Raw genomic sequence first — 20,116 nt, 5'->3', positions numbered from 1 at the left:
GACACAAAATGGCCCAAAATAGTCATAAAATGGCCATAAAGAGATGAAAAGGTACTACAAAAAAGACAAATATACTTTGAAGAGACAGAAAATGACCACATAAAGATAAAAAGGAACTACAAAAGACACAAAATGACCAAAAAGCACACAAATATACCTTGAAGAGGTAGAAAATAACCACAAAGACATGCAAAGGAACTATAGAGATAAAAAAACAACTACAAAGAGTCTCAAAACAACCAACACAGACAAATAATTCCCTATTACTGCCACAAAATGACCACGAAGAGATGAAAATTAACCACAAAAAGGTAAAAAATGACAAAAAAAACACACAAATACACTTTGAAAAGACACAAAATGACCACAAAGACATGAAAACCAGCTACAATAAGACCTGAAATGACCAAAAAATACACAAATATACCTTGAAGGGACAGAAAACGACCATAAATACATAGAAAGTAAGTGCAAAAATACATAAATAAACCACGAAGAGACAGAAAATAACCACAGAGAGATGCAGCCAGCCATGGACCTCCACAAGCATCCTCACCTGCAAGATTTTGGCTCAAACCGTCTCGGCGAAGCTCGTCTGCACGCTCGTCGTCCTCACCAGGGTCTGGAGCTGACGGCATCTCGTGCGGTTGCGAGGTCGGTTGGATGTACTGCCAAATTCAGGGACACGACATTGGAGACAGATTACAGTCGAGAAATGAAACAGCTGGTGAATATTCGTGCGGTCAGCAAGCTAAAAACACGTTACCTCAAAACTTGGGACATCCGTGACGATGTGCTGTGTGATCAAACTGCACATTTGAGTAACTATGACAATCCAAGGACACACCTGTGCAGTTACGATGCTGTTAACCCTTTGAAACCTGGACCGACAACACGTTTCTTGTGCTGCGTTCTGACATTTTCACAAGTGTCTAAACTTTCAAACTGTGAGCAGACTGGTTCGCTCTCTTTTGAAAACATGGGAAAAAAGCAACATGGCAAGAAATGTTTCTCAAATTTTAGGAAATTAGTAGAATTGGAAAATTATACAAAACATTATACAAAAAAGCAAAGGAAAAAATGTGCAAAATCTAAATTTAGAATTATTCCGATTATATGTTTAAAATTATTTTACTGGATGGTTATTACTATTTTAAAGAACTTTTCAGGTAATTTCCTTGTTTGTTGTGTTTATTTTTCTTTTTTTCTAACTTTCTTGTACTTTATTTTTGCTAATTTTCAGGGTTATTTCTTATTGTCTTTTACACTTTTTTTTAAATAGGCAAATTTGCCCAGGTGTCAAAGGGTAAATCAGCATCTCGATATGCCACATTTGTCAAGTGGATGGACAAAGTTCTCACAAACAGATAATTTAGCAACCAAAACTTAAAAGAAATGTATCTACTGAGTGCAAAAACATCTTAGAAAAGAAAAGAAAATAGGTGCAAAAGTGTTAAACGTTTGTTGAGTATATACGAAGATAAAAAAAAGGACAACCATTTCAAAGAGGTATTTTGTTTAAAAATAACAGTACAAAAACTCTTCCAGTATTTCTCCAAGACAGTTCAACAATAATTTCAGTTTACAGCATTCAAAAATAATATTTCATGAGTTTTTCACTTTTAGGAATTTTGCCAGCCATTACTGATTACACGACCTGGTAGATGTGTTTTCACTTAAACTGTCCACAAATGTGTCTTCATGTTGGTTCACTTCAATATTTCATCGTTGGAGCAGCAGATTGATGCTGAAAACATGCACGATTTTAAAAAGCTGGTAAGGCATTTGAATAATCGACACGTTGCTTTGGTTTGAAATGTTCCAGAGGAGTGTCTGATTTTGGCTAAATGTACCATTTTTCTTTCTCTTTTTTAAATATTGTGTTAATTATTAACAGCCACTGTGTTTTGTCAGTATATAAAAAAGAAAACGTTACAGTTTCATTCACTTTTTTGGGGCTGGAGAGGCATCAGGGTGACAGTGATCGAAGCTTCGTACAGTCTGATAAAATCTACTCTAATATTTTACAGCGTCTGAGTGAGGCGGCCAGCACCTGCGCTCTCTAGTAGCTGAACATCTGCTGTGTGGAGCCGCTCTGCTGCTGCGGGGCGGGCGGCTGGCTCTGGACCGCCCGGCCCGGATCCGGACCCTGACTCTGGGCCTCCTGGCTCTCCCCCTGAGCGCCCTCCACCACGGGGGCCACCTGGCTGCCTTCAGCCGCCGATACGGGCCTCCAGGCCAGAGTCGGGGCCTCCAGCTGGTGGCTCATGGGGTTGACCAGAGTGGTGACGTTGATGAAGTGGGCGACCGACTGGGGCGCCGCGCCTCCGCCGGGACCCACCGTCTCCGGGACGAGTTCGGCCGGCCGGTTGTGGAGCATGGCGGAGCCGCTGACGGTGTCGAAGGTGACGGTGAGGATGGAGTTGTCCAGGGTGAGGGGCCGGTCGCTGGCGGTCAGGTGGCCCACGGCGACGGGCTGCAGGCTGGTGAACTGGGCGGGAGCGTGGCTGGTGATGGGAGTGACGGTGATGTTGGTCAGCCCCACCGAGCTGTTTGGGGAGGACGCTGATGGAGCGTTGGGGTCGGCCAAGACCACCACCTGAAAGACCGGCACCAGGTCACGTATTATATACTGTATATGCATCTATGTATCTATATATAGATAAAGATAGATATACATTTATAGATAGATGTATATATACAGATACATACACACATTTTAAATAAAAATAGTAAATACAGCTTCGTTTTTTACATTTCATACATTATAATGTAGCATAATTTATGCATTTTATATTTCCGCACACTTCATATATTTAGTATATTATTCATATTTTATATTTTTAAACATTTTGCATTCTGGTGTTAACCACTGGAGCATTATGCACATTTATTTTATATTTTTACATACAACTTATTTTAAAACTTCATATTTCTACTTTATCTTAAGTCTCTGCTTTATTTCAAAGCGGCTGTAATGTATCACGACCTTACAGGGTCAATAAAGTCAGGGTCAATAAATTTTATTTGTTGCAGGAAGTGACCAGCTGCTGTCTCGGGCTTTTCCTTCCTGCGGTTTTTGAAACATGTTATCATGGCAGTAAAACCAGAACCTGCGTGAAAACCTCATGTACCTGCTGGATACTCTGCACGGCAGAGCTCGTCTCGGTCTCGTCGCCGACGATGACGGCGTTGAATTCCGCCATGGGCTCGTGCCTCTGCTCGGTGAAATCCACGTATTCGTCGGACTCGGAAAGCTCCGGCTCGGCCGGGACTCTCTGCTTCTTCTTGGGGTGTCGGGACGGTCGGCCGGGCCTCTCCTGAGGGAGGCCGTCTTTCTCCAGCGTCAGAGTCGGCTGAGGAGGGAAGTGAAACATATAATATACATAATGTCTTTCTGCAAACACGGGACGCAGGTAACACCAGGTGCAGGGGGAGTGTAAGAACAGCTGCTGTTACATGGATAATAATAATAATAATAATGATAATAATAATTCTTCAAACTCCAAATGAACTGTTTAACCGAACTGAAATCTGAGCAAATTGATTTGAGTTCTTCCTAAAACTTGGGGAGAAGGCAACAAAACATGGTCCAAAAAATAGCCAGAAATGAGTAAAAACTTTCAAGAAAATTATCTGAAAATAAGAAAAAAAAAGGAAAAAGTGAAAACAATAAAATAAAATAAAATAAAATGACCCCCCAAAAGTGTTTCATGTATAAATCATGCATAATATTGTTTCTATAACATAATTTTAAATAGAAAATTATGATTATAAATGTTTTTTTTTAAAAAAAAACTTTTTGATAACTTTCTAATTATCCCCCCGTCTTTCAAGTCATTTTTTTGTCACCTTTTATCACTTTTTTCACTCATTCTTTTCCCCGTTTTTTTTTTTTTTTTTTTTTTTTAAGAAATCCAACCAATTTGCTCAGCTTTCAAAGGGTTAAATAGCTTGTGAAAGTCTGAATGCAGCCTAAGAAAACTGATGCTGAAGTGGTCCTAAAGGGTTAAAAAAAAGTGATCTGATAAGATGTGTTTCCATTTTTCTGTATTTACATATAAATATACATTTAAAGGCACACGTTCAAATTGACTGACCCCTAAACCGTCCACCAAATCATCTGCAGGCTGCTGGAAGCATAAACGTTTCTGTCCCGCGACTCCACATCGCGGTCTGTCAGACAACGTTTCATAACGCGACTGTTTCAAACTCCAGCAGCAGTCTCGTAAGAACATAACACCAGCAGAGCGCGCACATTTTTTAAATTTATAAATGATGTCGTAGCGTGTCGTGTGTGGCGCACTACGTCCCTGATGTTACCCCTTCACCGAGGCAAACATGCATAAAAAATGTATTGCAACCAGAGAAAACTGATCAGATTACGTGTTTACACGGTTATTAGGTGCTAATATTTTCCTTATTGAACGGATTATCAAAGGTTTAGCCCCCCATCTCAACCCGATCAGTTCGTTTTATTCTGATAATTAGTGTATTGTTATATGTATTATTTATTATGTTATATATTTATTATTATATTATGTTATATTATTATTGGATTATTTGTTCTATATTATATGTAGTTTTTGTATTATTAGATTATCAGTGTAAACACACCTCTGTCTGATTCATTTCTCAAACTGAGAACAAACAGGAACTCAATCAAACAGCAGGAGGAAGTTCAGAGTTTCAGGAACATGATATTTAGTGCCAGATATGAACATCCTTTTACACCTGATTTATTGATTCGATATGTAAATCACTGCACTGTGATGAAAGTGTAATCTAACCTGCACGATGCTGATGGACGAATCGTTGATTGTCGATGGTTCCTGAAGATCGTCAAACTCATCCATCCTGACAGACACCAGCTGCAGCACAAAGCAGGACAATTTACATGAAAAACCAGCGTTTAGGATTCAATAACAGAGACTTTTCCTGACGAGACTCACCTCAGGGTGTTTGCGTCGCAGGTGGTGTCTGTTCATGGAGGCGCGGGTGGACACTTTGGTCCCGCAGATGTGACACGACTGGGCCTCCACCTTCTCATGAGTGAGGTGGACGTGCTTCTGCAGCATGTACTCCGTCAGGTACTTCTTATCGCACGTCTCACACGTCCATGTCTTACCCACTGCAGAGAGAAAGAGGGAAACGGGTCAGTCCTGCATTCGTGGGAGTTCATCACATTTACAGCTTTGACCTTAAAATTTGAACCCTGAAACCTGAGAAAACTTTTAAAAAAAACATGAGAAAAGACAATGACCGACTACGCAAAACATGTCCCACAAAAATTTCAAGAAATTTGTGAAAGGTGACACAAGAATTACCTCAAAATTCATTTAAAAAATTGGGTTGAAAAAACATTTTTAAAAATAGGGAAAATTGTCCAAAAAACGACGTATAATTACTATAATTTTATATGTTAAATTATGTCGGAGATAAAACAATTTTAACATATTTTTAAAAAAATGTTTTAGCACTATTTCGGTGATCTTTTTCTTTTTTTTGTTTTTTAATTTTATTCTTTCTCTTATTTTTTTTTTTTTCAGTGTTCAGAGGCCTTTCATGAGCAAATTTTGTTTGATTTCTTTCAGAAACATCGAAAAAAGGCACTGACCAACTTGGCAAGAAATGTCTCACAAATTGTGAGAAAATAGTAAAAGGTTGGAAGAAAATGACCTGAAAAAATAGTTTTTAAAAGGGAGGATTAACAGAAATTAAAAAGAAAAAGAATGGTTCAAAGTCCATAAAACTATTTTTATATTTATTATAATAATATATTTAAAAATGTTACAAAACAAAAATGTATGTATAGATATTTTTTTTCCACATTTTCAGCACTTTTGTTCAGCTCATTTTCTTTTTTGCTCTCCTATTTTACATTTTTTGATTTTATTTTTAAAAATATATATTTTTTGCTTTTTTCAGGTAATTTTCTTGTAACACTTTCACTAATTTCTTGCTAATTTTTGGGCCATATCTTATTAAGTTGCTCATTGCCTTCTCCCATGTTTTTGAAAGAAATCAAAACAACTGGTTTAGATTTCAAGGACTTAACAGACTTTCTTTACAAAAAAATTGTTGAAAATGTAGCAGAACGTAAATAAAAAAACCCTTTTGATTAAATAATGAAACCGATGAGTTATTTGAGGAGACTGATGTTCTCACATCTGTAAATATGAAGCTACATCAGCTCAGCAGAGCATCAGGCCTGGAAACTCAGGGAGCAAAGCCTAATACAAAAATGTACAACTTATACAACTTTTTACTAAAATTTTTCCAGTTTCAGGGCTCTGTACTTCACAAGCGTGGGAATTCAGATTTTTTTCATGCCAATTTTACCCCTCTGTTCCCATCCAATCCATCCTCCAGCCTTCAACTTTCAGTGTTTTACATCAAACATATACTTAAGTCTTTGAGCCGAGTTCTGCTGTGTTTTCACTCTGGCTGCATAAATCAGCCTGCAGAATCTGTTCTTGTCTGACCATAAACCACTCAGTGTGTTTGCCTCTGAGCGCAGCGGCATAAAAAGCCAAATTACAGGCTCCCACGTTCAGCTTTTAACCGTTGTGTAACAGTCAGTGTGCAGCACACGGAGACACTCGCCTGTGTGGATGAGCTTGTGTGTTTCCAGAGTCGTCCTCTCGCTGAACGTCTTTCCACACAGCTCGCACATGAAGTCCTTTATACCTGCGAGCAGAGAACACACAAACCGACGTTAGAGTCAGAGTCAATCATTAGGAGCATGCAGCAACCACGTGTTTGTGTCTGACCTGGACAATATTTTCACGATTTTGTCTTAGTCACGAATGGGACTTTTTTTTTAATAGGTTAAACATTGAGTGAGAGTGCTGCAGCCAGCAGAGCTGAAACAGGCTGTTTCCACCGGGCACGTTCACACCCTCGATTTACATCCAGTACAAGTGCTCGTTTTTTGACAATTCGACAATTTCTAAAGAAAAAAAAATGATTTTTTTTTTCTTGTTACAGAAAAAAAAAGATTTTTTTTTCTTGCCACAGATCTTTTTCAAAAAACGGTGCTTTTCATTTTTATTTAAACACTTTTGGTGATTTTTAAAGAAAACCTTCAGTCCTGCGGGCTGCCTGTTTGAAAGGCTTTCTTTCATAAAGTGACACTTTATCACAGTCAGAAACTGCAAAAACAGCAATTATCGTTGTATTTTTAAACTGGTACTTGTCACACCATGTCTTATTTAACAGGTTTGTGACACAAAATTCCATGACTGACCAAAACTTTCAGGTAAATTTAGTTTTCCAAAACTTTTACAGGTCTGGAAATTTTTATTTGCAAATGTAACGTCTTTCCCAGGTTTCTCACGACCGCGTGAACCCTGACCTTTAAAAAAACGATTTATTCTGAAGCAAAGGTTTTTGTTTTCTTACACCTCTTATGAATCACTAACACACATTCTGACTCACCTGTGTGTCTCTTGTAGTGTTTCAGCATGTTGACTTTTTGGGCAAACTTGCGGTTACACTCCTTACACTCGTACTCTTTGATGCCCTTGTGAAGCTTCATGTGGTGCCGCAGAGCGTGTTTGGTCTTCATGCCTGCACGACAAAAGATCAGATGTCGTACGTGAATCATGTTTGTTTACACAGCGAGAGGTAAGTAACGAGGCGTCCGATGCAGCGGCGACGGCCTGACCTTTCCCGCACTCTGCACACAGGAAGTCCCGGATGTCATCGTGAACCCTGAGGTGCTCCTTCAGCATGTCCTTCCTCGCAAATGATTTGCCGCATTTATCGCAGCTGTGGCTCTTCACGCCTGGATCACCACACACACACACACACACACACACACACAGACACAAAACAAACACACACACACACACACACACACACACACACACACAGACACAGACACACGCACACACACACACACACACACACACACACACACACACACACACACAAAAACACACACACACACACACACACACACACACACAGACACACACACACAGACACACACACACACACACACACACAGACACACACAGACACACACACACACACACACAAACACACACACACACACACAGACACACACACACACACACACACACACACACACACACACACACACACACACACACACACACACACACAGACACACAAAAACACACACAGACACACACACACACACACACACACACACACACACAGACACAGACACACGCACACATTAAAATGTAAAAAAAACACAAGAAAAAAAAGACTTTTTTGTCTCTGTGTGTAACTTAACCTTTTGAAACCTGCAAAAATCGACTTGAATTCTTTCGAAAACATTGGAAGAAGGCAATGAGCAACAAAAGAAAAAATGACCCAAAAATTAGGAAATAAATTAGTAAAAAAGTACAAGAAAAAATGGAAAGTAAAAAAAGGAAGAAATGCTTAAAAATTATAATAATTCTGTAAAATAATTTTACTTATGTAATAACAATAATTATAAAAAAAATTTTTCTAGATATTTTTCTCTGAACTGAACAGGAAGAAAAGGAAGGACTCATGTTTAAAGATACATCTTGCCCCCCTGATTTACCTTACGCTCATCATATTTTCAAACTTTAAAACTGTTTGCCAAACAACTTTTCTGTACGTCTATTTGTTATATCAAAAAAGGTGCTTAACTGAGCAAATTGGTTTGATTTCTTTCAAAAATATGGGAGAAAAGCTATCAGTAAGGAAAGAAGTTACCCAAAATTACAAGAAAGAAACAAAAAAGTTACATTTAAATTAAATATAAAAAAAGGAAATACAGTAAAAAAGTAAATAAGAATTCTGTAACATAAAATTAAAATATATAAAATTATATTTCTTTTCTCAAAAAAGAGGAAATTGGCAAAATAAATAAATACAATAAAACAAATACAATTTTTTTAAAAAGAGGCCGTAAAAATAGTTAGAAATAACAAAAACAAACTTTAAAAAAGGAAATTACTTGGAAAGGAGCTTAAAATGTATAATAATTTTGTAAAATAATTTGAAATATGTAATTATTATAGTTAATTTTTTGCCCCGAGATACATTTTCCCCAGACATGTCTCCCTGGCTTTTTAATAGTAATTTTCTTTCTTACAGCTTGTAAAACGTTTCTTACTAAGTTGCTCATTGCTCGTGTCCCAAAATTTTGGAAGTAATTGCACGACTTTGCTCAGTGCTCAAAGGATTAAATAAATGTGAGAGGCGTCTAAAACAGCAAAATGAACATTAAATGTTTCAGCATCAGAACAGGCGACAAACGCTTCACCCAGCGCTCGCAGGCCGCTGCTCACCGGTGTGGATGATCTTGTGCCTCTCCAGGTTTCCAATACTGTTGAAGATTCGGCCACAGATTTCACACGGGTGGATGTACCTTTAGGACACACGAGTGGATGTGAAATTACTTCACCCTGCGTGTTTTTCGTTTTTGGTTTTAAGTCTGAGAGAGAAACACGTGGAGTGTGTTTTTGTGTTTACTTCTGCACTGCGGGGTCGGGCAGCTGCTCTCTGTGGATGACCAGGTGAGCGTTGTACGTGGCCTTCAGCGCGAAGCGGCGATTGCAGATCCCGCAGCCGTAGCCTCTCTCCTTGTGCTGCTCCATGATGTGCTTCAGGTACTCTTTGCCTTTAGCAAACGACAGCTGGGAACACAGAGGGAGCGCACGAGTGCGTGACAGAAACACACACGTGTGTGCAGGTTACAGGTTTTTATGACTTTTACTGACACGCTCATGAACACTCTGCTAAAGATCACCAGAAAAAACGTTTCATTTTCTAAAATCAACTCCCTGAAATGTTTAGATTTTATTACAAATGACCATAAAACTTCAGCTATTATTTGCTTAAATGATGAAATTTAACTGGCTTATATTTGGGACAGGTTTTTATTTCCTTTCATATAAATTTGCTCAGCTAAAATGGGAAATATGATCAAATGATGATTTATTTAACCCTTTCAAACCTGGGCTAATTGGCTTTTTTTTTCCAAAAACATGTGAAGAAGGTAAGGAGCGACAAAAGATGAAACGACTCAGGAGGAGAGCAAGAAATCTGTGAAAAGTGCAAAAACCTAAAAAACAAAAAAAAAAAAAAAAAACAAAGTGAGAAATTACCTTAAATTAAGCTTAAATTTTATGATAATTCTGTTATTTTTTTTAAATATATAATCATCAATATAGCTCACTGGACATTTTTCCTTTGCTTTTTTAAAAATAGTCTCATCGTCTCTTTTTTGTGTCCCTCTCGTTTACTTTGACAGAAGTGTCGTCTCCTGTGTTGCTCGTGGTTTCAGTAAAATTAACTGAATGATTAAATTGTGGAGAATCTTACCAAGCTAATAACGTGTGTATGTCCATGTTGACAGAAGTTTAAACAAACGTAAATACATTTTTTGTTTGTGTAATCTAAGCAGCTAAATAACATTATCTCCAGTTTGGAGCCAACAACCAGATTTTATACATCCAAATATAAAATGAACTCCATGGTAACCGGCCTCTGATAGAGACAAGCCTTTATCTGTTGAAATGTATCGTCACACCGGGTTTGTTGAAGGGACGGGCGTTTCATTGGGACTAGACTTTTATTTAAAGTTTTACTGTAATAAGAAAAATAACTCAGGTCTGTCAGCCCGTCGGGACTCACTTGGCATTTCTTGCAGTTGTACTTGTGGTGCTCGGGGTCGTCTTCCTCTTCGTCTTCGTCCGTGTCGTCGCTGTCGCCTGCTGAGATGCCGATCTTCTTGATGAAGCCTTCTCTCTCCTGCTCGTCCATTAAGGCTATATCCTGAAAACACACACGACCGTCTGTAATGATTCACCTCGCTGACCGCTGCTGTACGACCATGAACGCACGAATCTTTATTTCAAACATGCAAAAAACAACAAAACGAAACAGACAAAAGCAAACATGACCAAGTGCAACGAACAACAATGAACAAAAATACAAAGACAAAGAAGAGCACACTTAAATACCACACGCTGGAGAAGAAGAAGGAGGAAGAGTTTCCTGGATATTTTACAAACTGTGTCTTTTGTTGATTTTTAAATAAAATGCTGCTGAATCTGAAAAGCTGCTTAACAGCGATAAAGTTGGCCTGAGATTGTCTTCTTTGTTTTTGGACACGTAAATGTCGTTCTGTTGCACTACATCTGTCACAGCGCCCCCTACAGTCCGACAGTAAAAACACAGACTGACAGAAAATTTCGTCCATGGCGGGGAAAGTGTTAAATGCGAGCGACAGTTAGAGAAATGTTTGCGTTCAGTGGAAACGCGTCTCCTCCGCACCGTCTCACCTTGAAGTGAACGTGGATGTGATCTCGCAGGACGTCCACGCGGAAGAACTTGCGAGCGCAAATCTCACAGGTGTACTTCTTATCGCCGTGAGTCAGCAGGTGCTTGTTCATGTTGCTCCTGCAGAGAGAACACCTGACACACGCACACACACACACACACACACACACACACACACACACACACACACACACACACACACACACACACACACACACACACACACACACACACACACACACACACACACACGTATGTCACAGAAGGAGTGTTTCTGACTGGTGCATTGTTTCTTCAGGGACATGTCCTCGTCTCTTTGACCTCCTAAAGACGAGAATCGTTCTCACCTTGCCACAGATGGGACACGGCGACGGCTCCTTCCTGTACCTGGTCCCTTCTTCTCCGTTGGCCTCCAGCTCCTCTTTCTTCATGTGCTTTGGTCCTGCAAAGATGTCACGAGGTTTTAGTTCAGTAAAAAACTTAAAGGTCCAACAGGAGAAATATCATCATCATCATCAACACAGTTTTATTTAAAACTCCAGAAATCAACTAAGGAAGCACCTCATTTGCACTATTACGCACACATATACACGCACACTTGTATATATTCGCTAAAATTGTTTAATTAGGGCTTGTATATAAGGAAATTTAAAGCTATATTTTTCTGTTTTTATTTTATTTTATTTAATTAATTTAATTTCCTGTACACTGAGAGCAAAGCTAACTGAAGTCTCGTTCCTTATCTGTTTAAAAATACTTGGCCAGTAAAACTAATTCTGATTTTCAATGATGCCGAGCACGAACAAAGACACTAAAAAAAAACGAAAAGCAAACAAATAACAACAAAAAACAAACAAATAAAATCATACAAAACAACAAACAATAATAGCGATGCAAAAAGCTAAAAAATAATAATAAAAAAAGTTATGGTGTAGAAGCATCATTTAAAAACATTTACATCCAATTAAAACATGACCTGAAACACTGCATTTAAACAGCCATAACGGTGAACGAGAGTCCAGGTTTCAGTTTCTCTGCAGATTATTTCATAAATAAGTTGCACTGTAAGAGAAGAAGATTTTAACTATTTCAGTTCTGATTTGTTCTGGAAAAGTTTAGAGTTAAAAGGGAAGAAATATAGTGAGGGAGCCTCTTTTTTAAAGCTTTAGAGATAAATTAAAACCAGTCAGTGAAGATGGAGCTGTGAGGATCACTGGTTTCATCCAGTGACTTTAATGTCGAGGCAGCAGCTTTTTTTATAAATTTCCACAATCTTTCACAAATAAAAAAAATGATTCAACTGTTCCTTTTCTGTGTAAAAGAGGGAGAAAAGCTTATTTCTGTATAAAAAGCCAATTATTGATCTCAGTTTGTTCGTCAGGATGTCAAAATGGTTCCTAAAGTTAAGTTATGAGCAGACACTGTGGAGTATGGAGCCGAGAGACTAAAGGCACAGTTTGATGCAAGTCGGAGATAAATTATTTAATTTCTGACTTTCGTATTTTTACGACCTCTCTGCAGAGTTTGATTCAGTCCCGTGCGTCTGATGGAAACTGACTTAGGTTGTTAACGCTGCATCTAAACACGACGTGAAGATTTCACACAAATCGACATTTTTTCCGACATCTCTCTTTCTGAAGTTCAACAAAAACAAAAACCCAAAAGCGACTGACCCACTCCGTGCCTCCTGTGGTGCTCCTGCATCACGTCTTTGCGGTAGAACATCTTGTTGCAGATTTCGCAGGAGTAGAGCTTCTCGCCGTGCTTCTTCTTGTGCTTGGAAAGGTTACTGTTGGTGGAGAAGAACCGCGAGCAGATGTCGCACTGGAACGTCTTGTCGTCTGGAGAGAAGACAGCGAGAACAGAAACAGGGTTCGAATTTTACTTTCAGTTACAATTTTGGCTCGCAAGGATTATAAAAACGAAATAATCGAGATGAAATTATTATTGTGCCGCATTCGTGCTCTAAATCCAGCACACTCCTTTCCTTTACAGCTGTGCCTCTGTTTGCAAACTTTCCCGCTAGATTTGGCGACTTTTTACGTCTTCTTATCAATCAGTCAAATCTTTATTTATATAGCATCATTGAAACAAATCAAATGTAATTCAAAGCGCTTTACAGTTTGATTAAAGAACCAAAAACAACATAGAAAAATGAACAAAAATGGATCTTAATAAATAAAATAAATATAAACCATAAACATGTGATAGTAAGACAATAAAGAAAAGACAGACTCAAAAGACTTTTAGTTTCCATAAATGCATGATGAGGATCTGGGATTTTGATTTTCGAGCAGCCCTTGATGAAATCAATGAAATCGGACAGGACCAGAAACATTTTTCAAATGTGAAAATAGCAAAGACACTTTCTTATCAAACTAAATAATAAAAGAGGATCTGACCTGTTCGGCAGTTGTGGAACTTTAAGGCATTTTCCAGGCGGAAGGATTTCTCACACGTGTTGCATTTATATTTGTACTCCAGGTCAGGCTGCGGGGAGCACGTTAACAAAGAAGACGCGTTATGGGTGGAGTTAAAAAAAAAACCTGCGGCGCAGACAAACAGCGTGCAGAGCCACTCACCATGTTCTTGCTGTGCTTGTAAGAGATGTGCTGCTTCAGACTCTCTTTTCGGCTGAACAACTTGTCACATTCATCACATTTGAACAGCTTATCACCTTTAAGAACACACAAGAGGGAATTCTTTAATACTACACATCCACTAATTCTTAATTTTACTGAGTTATGTGTAAATCCAACACTTTGAGAGACAATGGGCCTCATCCAAGAAACCGTATTTAAACAAATTTTTCTCTAATTCTTTGCTGATTTCTTCTTATTTTGTTAGTTCCCGCTGATTTTGGGGATCCATTTTCCTGTTTTTGCTTTTCTCTTTTTAGGTAAGAGAAAATGTTCTGAGTACTTGAGAGCACTTGTACCAAAATAACAGAAAAACATCTTCGTTTCATTTTCCAAAAATGGTTGTCCAACACAAAGAAAAACAAGTTTTATATTTGAGGAACATTTAAAGAATGCATGAATACCATTTAATCAAATTGAGGTGTTTTAGAGTAATTATAATGACTGCAGGATTACATTTCAGGGCTAAAGGGAAACTGCTTTAATTGGTGCATTCATCCCAATTACTGTGCCGGCCTCTTCTGACCAGTGCTGAATGTAATCAAGTGCTTAAGTACAAATCTGAGGTTACTTTTACGTTACATGAGGCTCATTATCAGCCGCGTGACTCCTGACCTCCACGCACCGTGTGACCGGATGTGTCTGTTGAGGTTGCTGCTGTTCTGGAAGACCTTGTTGCAGAGGGAGCAGCGGTAAACCCTCTTGTGCTCTCTGGCTTTGTGTCTTTTGGGGACAGGCTGTCCGCCGTCTGCAGAGCTCAGCAGGCCGCCGCCGCTCTCCGCCGCCGCCTCTGAGGACGCCGGCTCTGCGCTCTCCGCCGACGGCTTCACATCTGCACACATCAGGAATGCTGCATTATTGTGACTGACCTGTTGAAGGTGCGGTCTACTGATTTAAGACGATGTTATTCGTATTTAGCGCTCACTGAGTGAATATCGGCCTTATGAAGTTACGGTGGACGGTTATTAATCTGCTCCTGTGTGTGCATAAAGTCGCTCTGTGTGCAGACTGATGTCAGCTGCTGTTTGTTTTTAAATCATATTGTTTGTGCTTTCTGTGTTTTTATTGTGTTTTTACACTTTGCTGCAACACAAACGACCTTCTGGGACAAATAATAACATTTAATTTAATTTAATTTAATCCAACGTCAACGAGAAATCTACGATAAATGCAGCATCAGGTGCTAAAAACAGTCCTGGATTTCTGACGTCACGCAAAAGCGGACGCTGATAATCTGGCGACATCAAGGCAGATTTTAGAGCCAGACGCCGCAACTGCTCTCCAACGACTGCAAGGCCCAGGGCATGATGGGAAACGCCCGGCTCTCAGCTGATTGGTTTAGATGTTGGCTCAACAACATGATGTTTCATTGAAACTTTTTTTTACTTTTGTTGAATTTCAGAGATTTGGGATCTGTCAGGGGCCAGATTTGGCCCGCCGCTGCGAGTTCAGTATCACAGTTTTCAATTCTTCACAACAAAAACACGATATTAAGTGATGTGTGCATTTAAAAGAACTACAGCTAAACTGTTAACACTTTCCACGCTGGATTTGATCTCACCTTTGTTTCTGCCTGCAGTCGCTGCAGCTCCGGGCCTGCGTCCCTTCGCTCTCCTCCCGCGGCCCTGCCCTCTCTTGGGGCCCGGCTGAGCTGCGGGGGGGTCGCCCTCCTCCTCATTGGGGCCCACCAGGCTCTCCTCTTGGGGCAGGAGCGGGTCGACCGGAGGCACCATCGCTGCCTTCGCCTCGTCGAGATGACTCAGCATGTTGCCTGTGATCAACAATAGGACGGAGGGGAATCAGAGCGTGTAACCATGACGCGGCGTTACCGCCGCTCAGCCCGACTCCTGCTGGACTCACTGCGGAGAGAAACAGCTGACACAGACGTGACCCCAAACTTTCTCATGGTGAGAGAGGAGGACTTTCTGGGCCTGGAAGTGATCGTGAATGATCTCACCTGTGTTGTTTTCTGCAGCCACTGGGGACACGTGGGCTCCAGTTTTCTCCGAGCTCTCCGTCACCTCTGAATTAAAAGAGAGGAGAACGATGAAGCACAGCTGCCGCCTCGACGCGCTGAAACGGCGTCGGCGCTTTAGTGACAGATACCTGGTGGAGGTGCTGGCTGAAGCGGAGGCTTCAGCACCGGCTTCTCCATCTTCTTGGCATAGAAAGCTCCGTACCAGACCCTCAGCTCTGTTCCCGGGAGCACATCCTGCGAGACAAAACGCAGGGCCAAAAACAGTGATTTAATGATTATTAACCGGGATTTTTAAGAATGATTTTAACGGAAAAATATTACTTTCACATTGAAATCAACAGAGCACTGATTCACTTTGTCAGGGATCCTACAGCTTAAAAAAGTGGTATTTAGAATCATTTTAAGGTGACTTTAAGGTGAATCTAAGAGCAATTTTATGGCAGCCAAAATAAAATAAAAAAATTAACATCAATTACTAAAGATTTTTTTTATTTTTCCTAAATATTTATTATAACATAAAACATTTTTGGTGACAACATTGCAAGACACTTTGGATATATTAGAATGATTTTGATTTAAAGTTAAACCAATTATTTTGAGCTATTATGCAATATCAGAAAAAAACAATTCATAAACATGCTGAAACACAGAAATTACATCCTGTGGCTATAAAACTGACTACAGAAACTACTGACTGCAGTTGAAGTCTGTTTTTTTAACGTTGTTGCCAAATGTTTAACCTGTCAGCGCAGTTTTTGTTTTGTTGTCAATTTGTTTTATTTATTGTTATTATTTTGATTGCGACTGTTCTGAATCCTCCTCAGATCTGTGAAATCTTCTGCTTTTTGGCAAATGTTGTCATAATCTGACAATTAATATTAGCTCAAACGACAATTAGCTGTATGATTTCTTCAATTCAAGAGCAAAAATCTGCCTTTAAACTTAAAAAAAATACAGATTTTTCATAGATAATTACTGATATCGACCAAAATGAAAATTTTATTGTGATAAAAGTCACATCGCCCAGCTCTCGGGAACATTAGCGACTTTATTCTTGGCCTTGATGCATTCATCGTTGTGCAGATTTTGGTGTTTTTTCAGGTGTTAGTTGCTTTGTGACGCAGAAACAAGTCTCATACTCTCTAAATCTTTGTGTATTTGTTCTCTCCTAAATCCCCAAAGCTCCCAAACAACAGATGATGAACGGATCATTTTCGTCTTATCGTCACAACATTCAGTAAAGTTTTTAACAGTCTACTGCAGGATGCACTCTGACAGCAGAGCAAATCTTCAAAAGTGGAGGCTGGGTGTTAATTTAGGAAGCATTTGATTTTATTTGCAGCAGATTTGGGACGGATGATGTAATTTAAACGTCAATAACGCAGTTGATTACGTTCATGTAATTGTGGGAGGCCAAAATTGCGATCATGATTCATATTTGACTGATTCTGCAGCTGTTGCACGACTAAATTTATCCCTAAAATCTTGTACCAGCAGCAGGTTTAGGATCTACGCACCTGGGAGGTGTTGAAGTACACGTCGTCGTCCTGCTGGTACGCCGTCAGATTCTGGTGTCTGTGGTCGGTGGCCGGTCGCACCAGCATCATCCAGTTGCAGTCTTCTTCGCTGCTGGAGTCAAAACACACCACCACGGCGTCCCTCTGGAAGATCTGCACATTAAAGGATCGAGGGTTAATAAAAGCAGCTTCAGGGGTGTGTGCGCTTTGTGTAAACACAGTCGGGATTCTTCAGGCTGCACCTTCAGAGGAAACGCTCCTTCCTTCTCCAGGTGAGGGACCCTCTTAGCCTCAAAGGGTCCAAACCGGGTCCTCTTGACCAGCCGGCGCAGAACAAACACCCCCTCCTGTCCATCAGCCACCTGTCTGATCTCCAGGCTGTTTGGCAAAGACGATCTGATCCAGGACAAAAACAACTTAGGACAGTTTTTATGAAATAACACAAATACTGTTATTATGTTATTCACTTAGTGTCGTGAAAATGAAACGACTTTCTATTTCTGTTGGCTTTTAAAAATAAAATGTGTGTAGTGACTTCATGTAAAATCCAACACTCTTCATTTCGGAAAATATGACAAATGTTTATTCAAGTCATCGTTTTAATGATAAACTTGATTTTGATGAGTTATTCTCTTCTACAAAAAGGGGATTTCCGCCATGATTGACAGCTGTGAAAGCCAATCAACGTGCTCGCATTCAACGGAGATGCTCGTGATTGGTCGGACGGTTGGATATCGCTACTGCGCAGAGTCCGGCTCCCAATGACATCACCACAGCAAGATGGCAGCGCCCGAATCTTGGATATTGTAACCTCACTTAAGCATAACGGGGTTAAGTGGGGGCCTGTCGTCCGTCTTTATATACAGTCTACGTGCAGGAGACACCACAGCGGCTTCTGCGATGAATGCTCACGGACGGCCCATGATTGAGCAACGGCCGACCGTCAGTTTGGTGTGTCAGGGCAGATTTAAGCAAAAACTGCACGTGTTTGGGAAATGCTGAGCATACGACTGGATAAATGACACTTGGATCACACTGAGAGAGTTTGTAAACGCATGTTTGATGTAGTTTTTCACCGTGGAGGCGTGCAAGAAAAACAAAGCTTTCTTCATGAATTCAGCGTAACAAACGGTGAACTTTAATCTAAGTATTTCTTTAATTTCAATGGAAGTGCTCACTCACCGGGCCCGGCTGAGGACAAAGGAGTCCTGGACGGTCACCAGCGGTCCCAGCTCAGGACACTCGGAGTCATGGTACTGTCCACAGTCCTCACACCCTGTAATAGCAATAAATATCACCACTGAGCCAATGGGACTGTTTTAAGATGTTATAACTAATTGGAGGTGGAAGAAAAAAACAAAAAAACAAAATAAAGTCACAGCTAAGAAACCACCTCCTCTGAATAGTAGAGAACAGTCCCTTAGAGATTCATACTCACAGATGAACTCATCTGGCTCAGCCATTATGACAACCTACAAACAGAGGAAAATACAGTTATTTTCGTGTTATTAATGTAAAACAAAGAGCAGGAGAGGATGAAATGTTTCAGAAAAACTCACATTAATATGAAGGAACTACTTTTTAAGAGAGTGTAACTGAACTTCAAGCCTGCACATTTAGGCAGGGACTCTTCAGCTGCACTGACTGCATCAGCCCTCCCGGCTCAGCAGCGGTGCATCACAACAACATTATCTGCTTTTTTGGTATAATCGTTACAGTTGGCGCGTGCATATTAACGTGTGCAGTCCGGGCAGGAGATGGGATCCGGGATTTGAGTCGCTCCCAAACTCCAGCCGGGTTTTAACTCCGATCTGAGCGGCTCCTCTTCGCTAAAATGTAACAAAGAACAGTCGGCATGGCGGATGGACCGGAGACGCAAACCACCAAACCGGAGTCGGTGGTGTTCAGCGGCGGGCAGAGAGCGGAGGAGGCGGCGGAAGAAACCCCGGAGCGGACCGGACAGACCGGCTGCAGCTCCGCTACAAAACTGCGTCAACGTTTTGGAGAAAAACGATGTGTATTTATGGGGAAACACGTTACCTTTTCTGCAAAAGACCCTTCATTTAGCGAATCCTGACTCCGGGTTCCAATCCGCTCCAGAAACGGCGCAGGACCGGAAACGAGCCGCGCGGAGTGCATTATGGGGAATGTAGGCTCTTCGGTAAACGCTACAAAGCCGCTCAATCAAGCACGAATTAGGCAATTATGAACTCAGTGGTGGTCGGTTGTAGCATGACTGCACCACCAACGCCAAACATTTCAGCTTTTTACGCCCAGATAAGCCTCACTTTGAGCAGCTAATGCCACTAAAGCAGAGATACTCAGCTTGCTTTGCTTGGGGGCCACAAAATGACAGGAGGCCCGGGGGCCAGTCGCAGCAGCCCTATATGTGTTTCTAGGATTTGGATTTAAGATATTTCCAGAATTTCTAGGTTTTTAGTATGTTTATCAGATTTTAGTACTCTTTTAAGGCTTTAGGACCTTTCTCTAAGAGTTAGGAGATTTGTAGTACTTTAGCACATTTCCAGGATTTTAGGATGTTTCTAGGATTTTAGGACATTTGTGGAATTTTAGGACATATTCTAGGATTTTAAGGGCATTTCTAGGATTTTAGGACGTCTTAGATTTTACAGATTTTTGAACATTTCTAGAACTTTAAGACCTTTTCCAGATTTTAGGACGTTTTC

The 20,116-nt window shown here is 40.3% G+C and overlaps 1 protein-coding gene across 1 annotated transcript; it reads right to left on the bottom strand.

Moving 5' to 3' along the window:
* Nucleotides 1-1,547: 1,547 nt before the first annotated feature.
* Nucleotides 1,548-19,521, bottom strand: prdm15 (PR domain containing 15). Its single transcript, XM_042500027.1, is given in 25 exon segments — nt 1,548-2,599; nt 3,135-3,356; nt 4,791-4,871; nt 4,953-5,131; nt 6,607-6,690; nt 7,441-7,572; nt 7,670-7,789; nt 9,300-9,379; nt 9,484-9,647; nt 10,648-10,788; nt 11,298-11,420; nt 11,422-11,430; nt 11,643-11,737; nt 12,969-13,136; nt 13,698-13,785; nt 13,878-13,972; nt 14,560-14,766; nt 15,496-15,705; nt 15,892-15,957; nt 16,041-16,146; nt 17,430-17,582; nt 17,672-17,825; nt 18,612-18,705; nt 18,868-18,901; nt 19,470-19,521. Coding segments are annotated over 24 exon segments (3,333 nt in total). The 5' UTR covers nt 18,893-18,901; nt 19,470-19,521; the 3' UTR covers nt 1,548-2,062.
* Between the last annotated feature and the right edge of the window lie 595 nt (nt 19,522-20,116).

This window comes from Plectropomus leopardus, chromosome 13 (genome assembly GCF_008729295.1).
Source record: "Plectropomus leopardus isolate mb chromosome 13, YSFRI_Pleo_2.0, whole genome shotgun sequence".
Classification (NCBI taxonomy): Eukaryota; Metazoa; Chordata; class Actinopteri; order Perciformes; family Serranidae; genus Plectropomus; species Plectropomus leopardus.
This window is presented reverse-complemented; position numbering and strand designations above follow the sequence as displayed.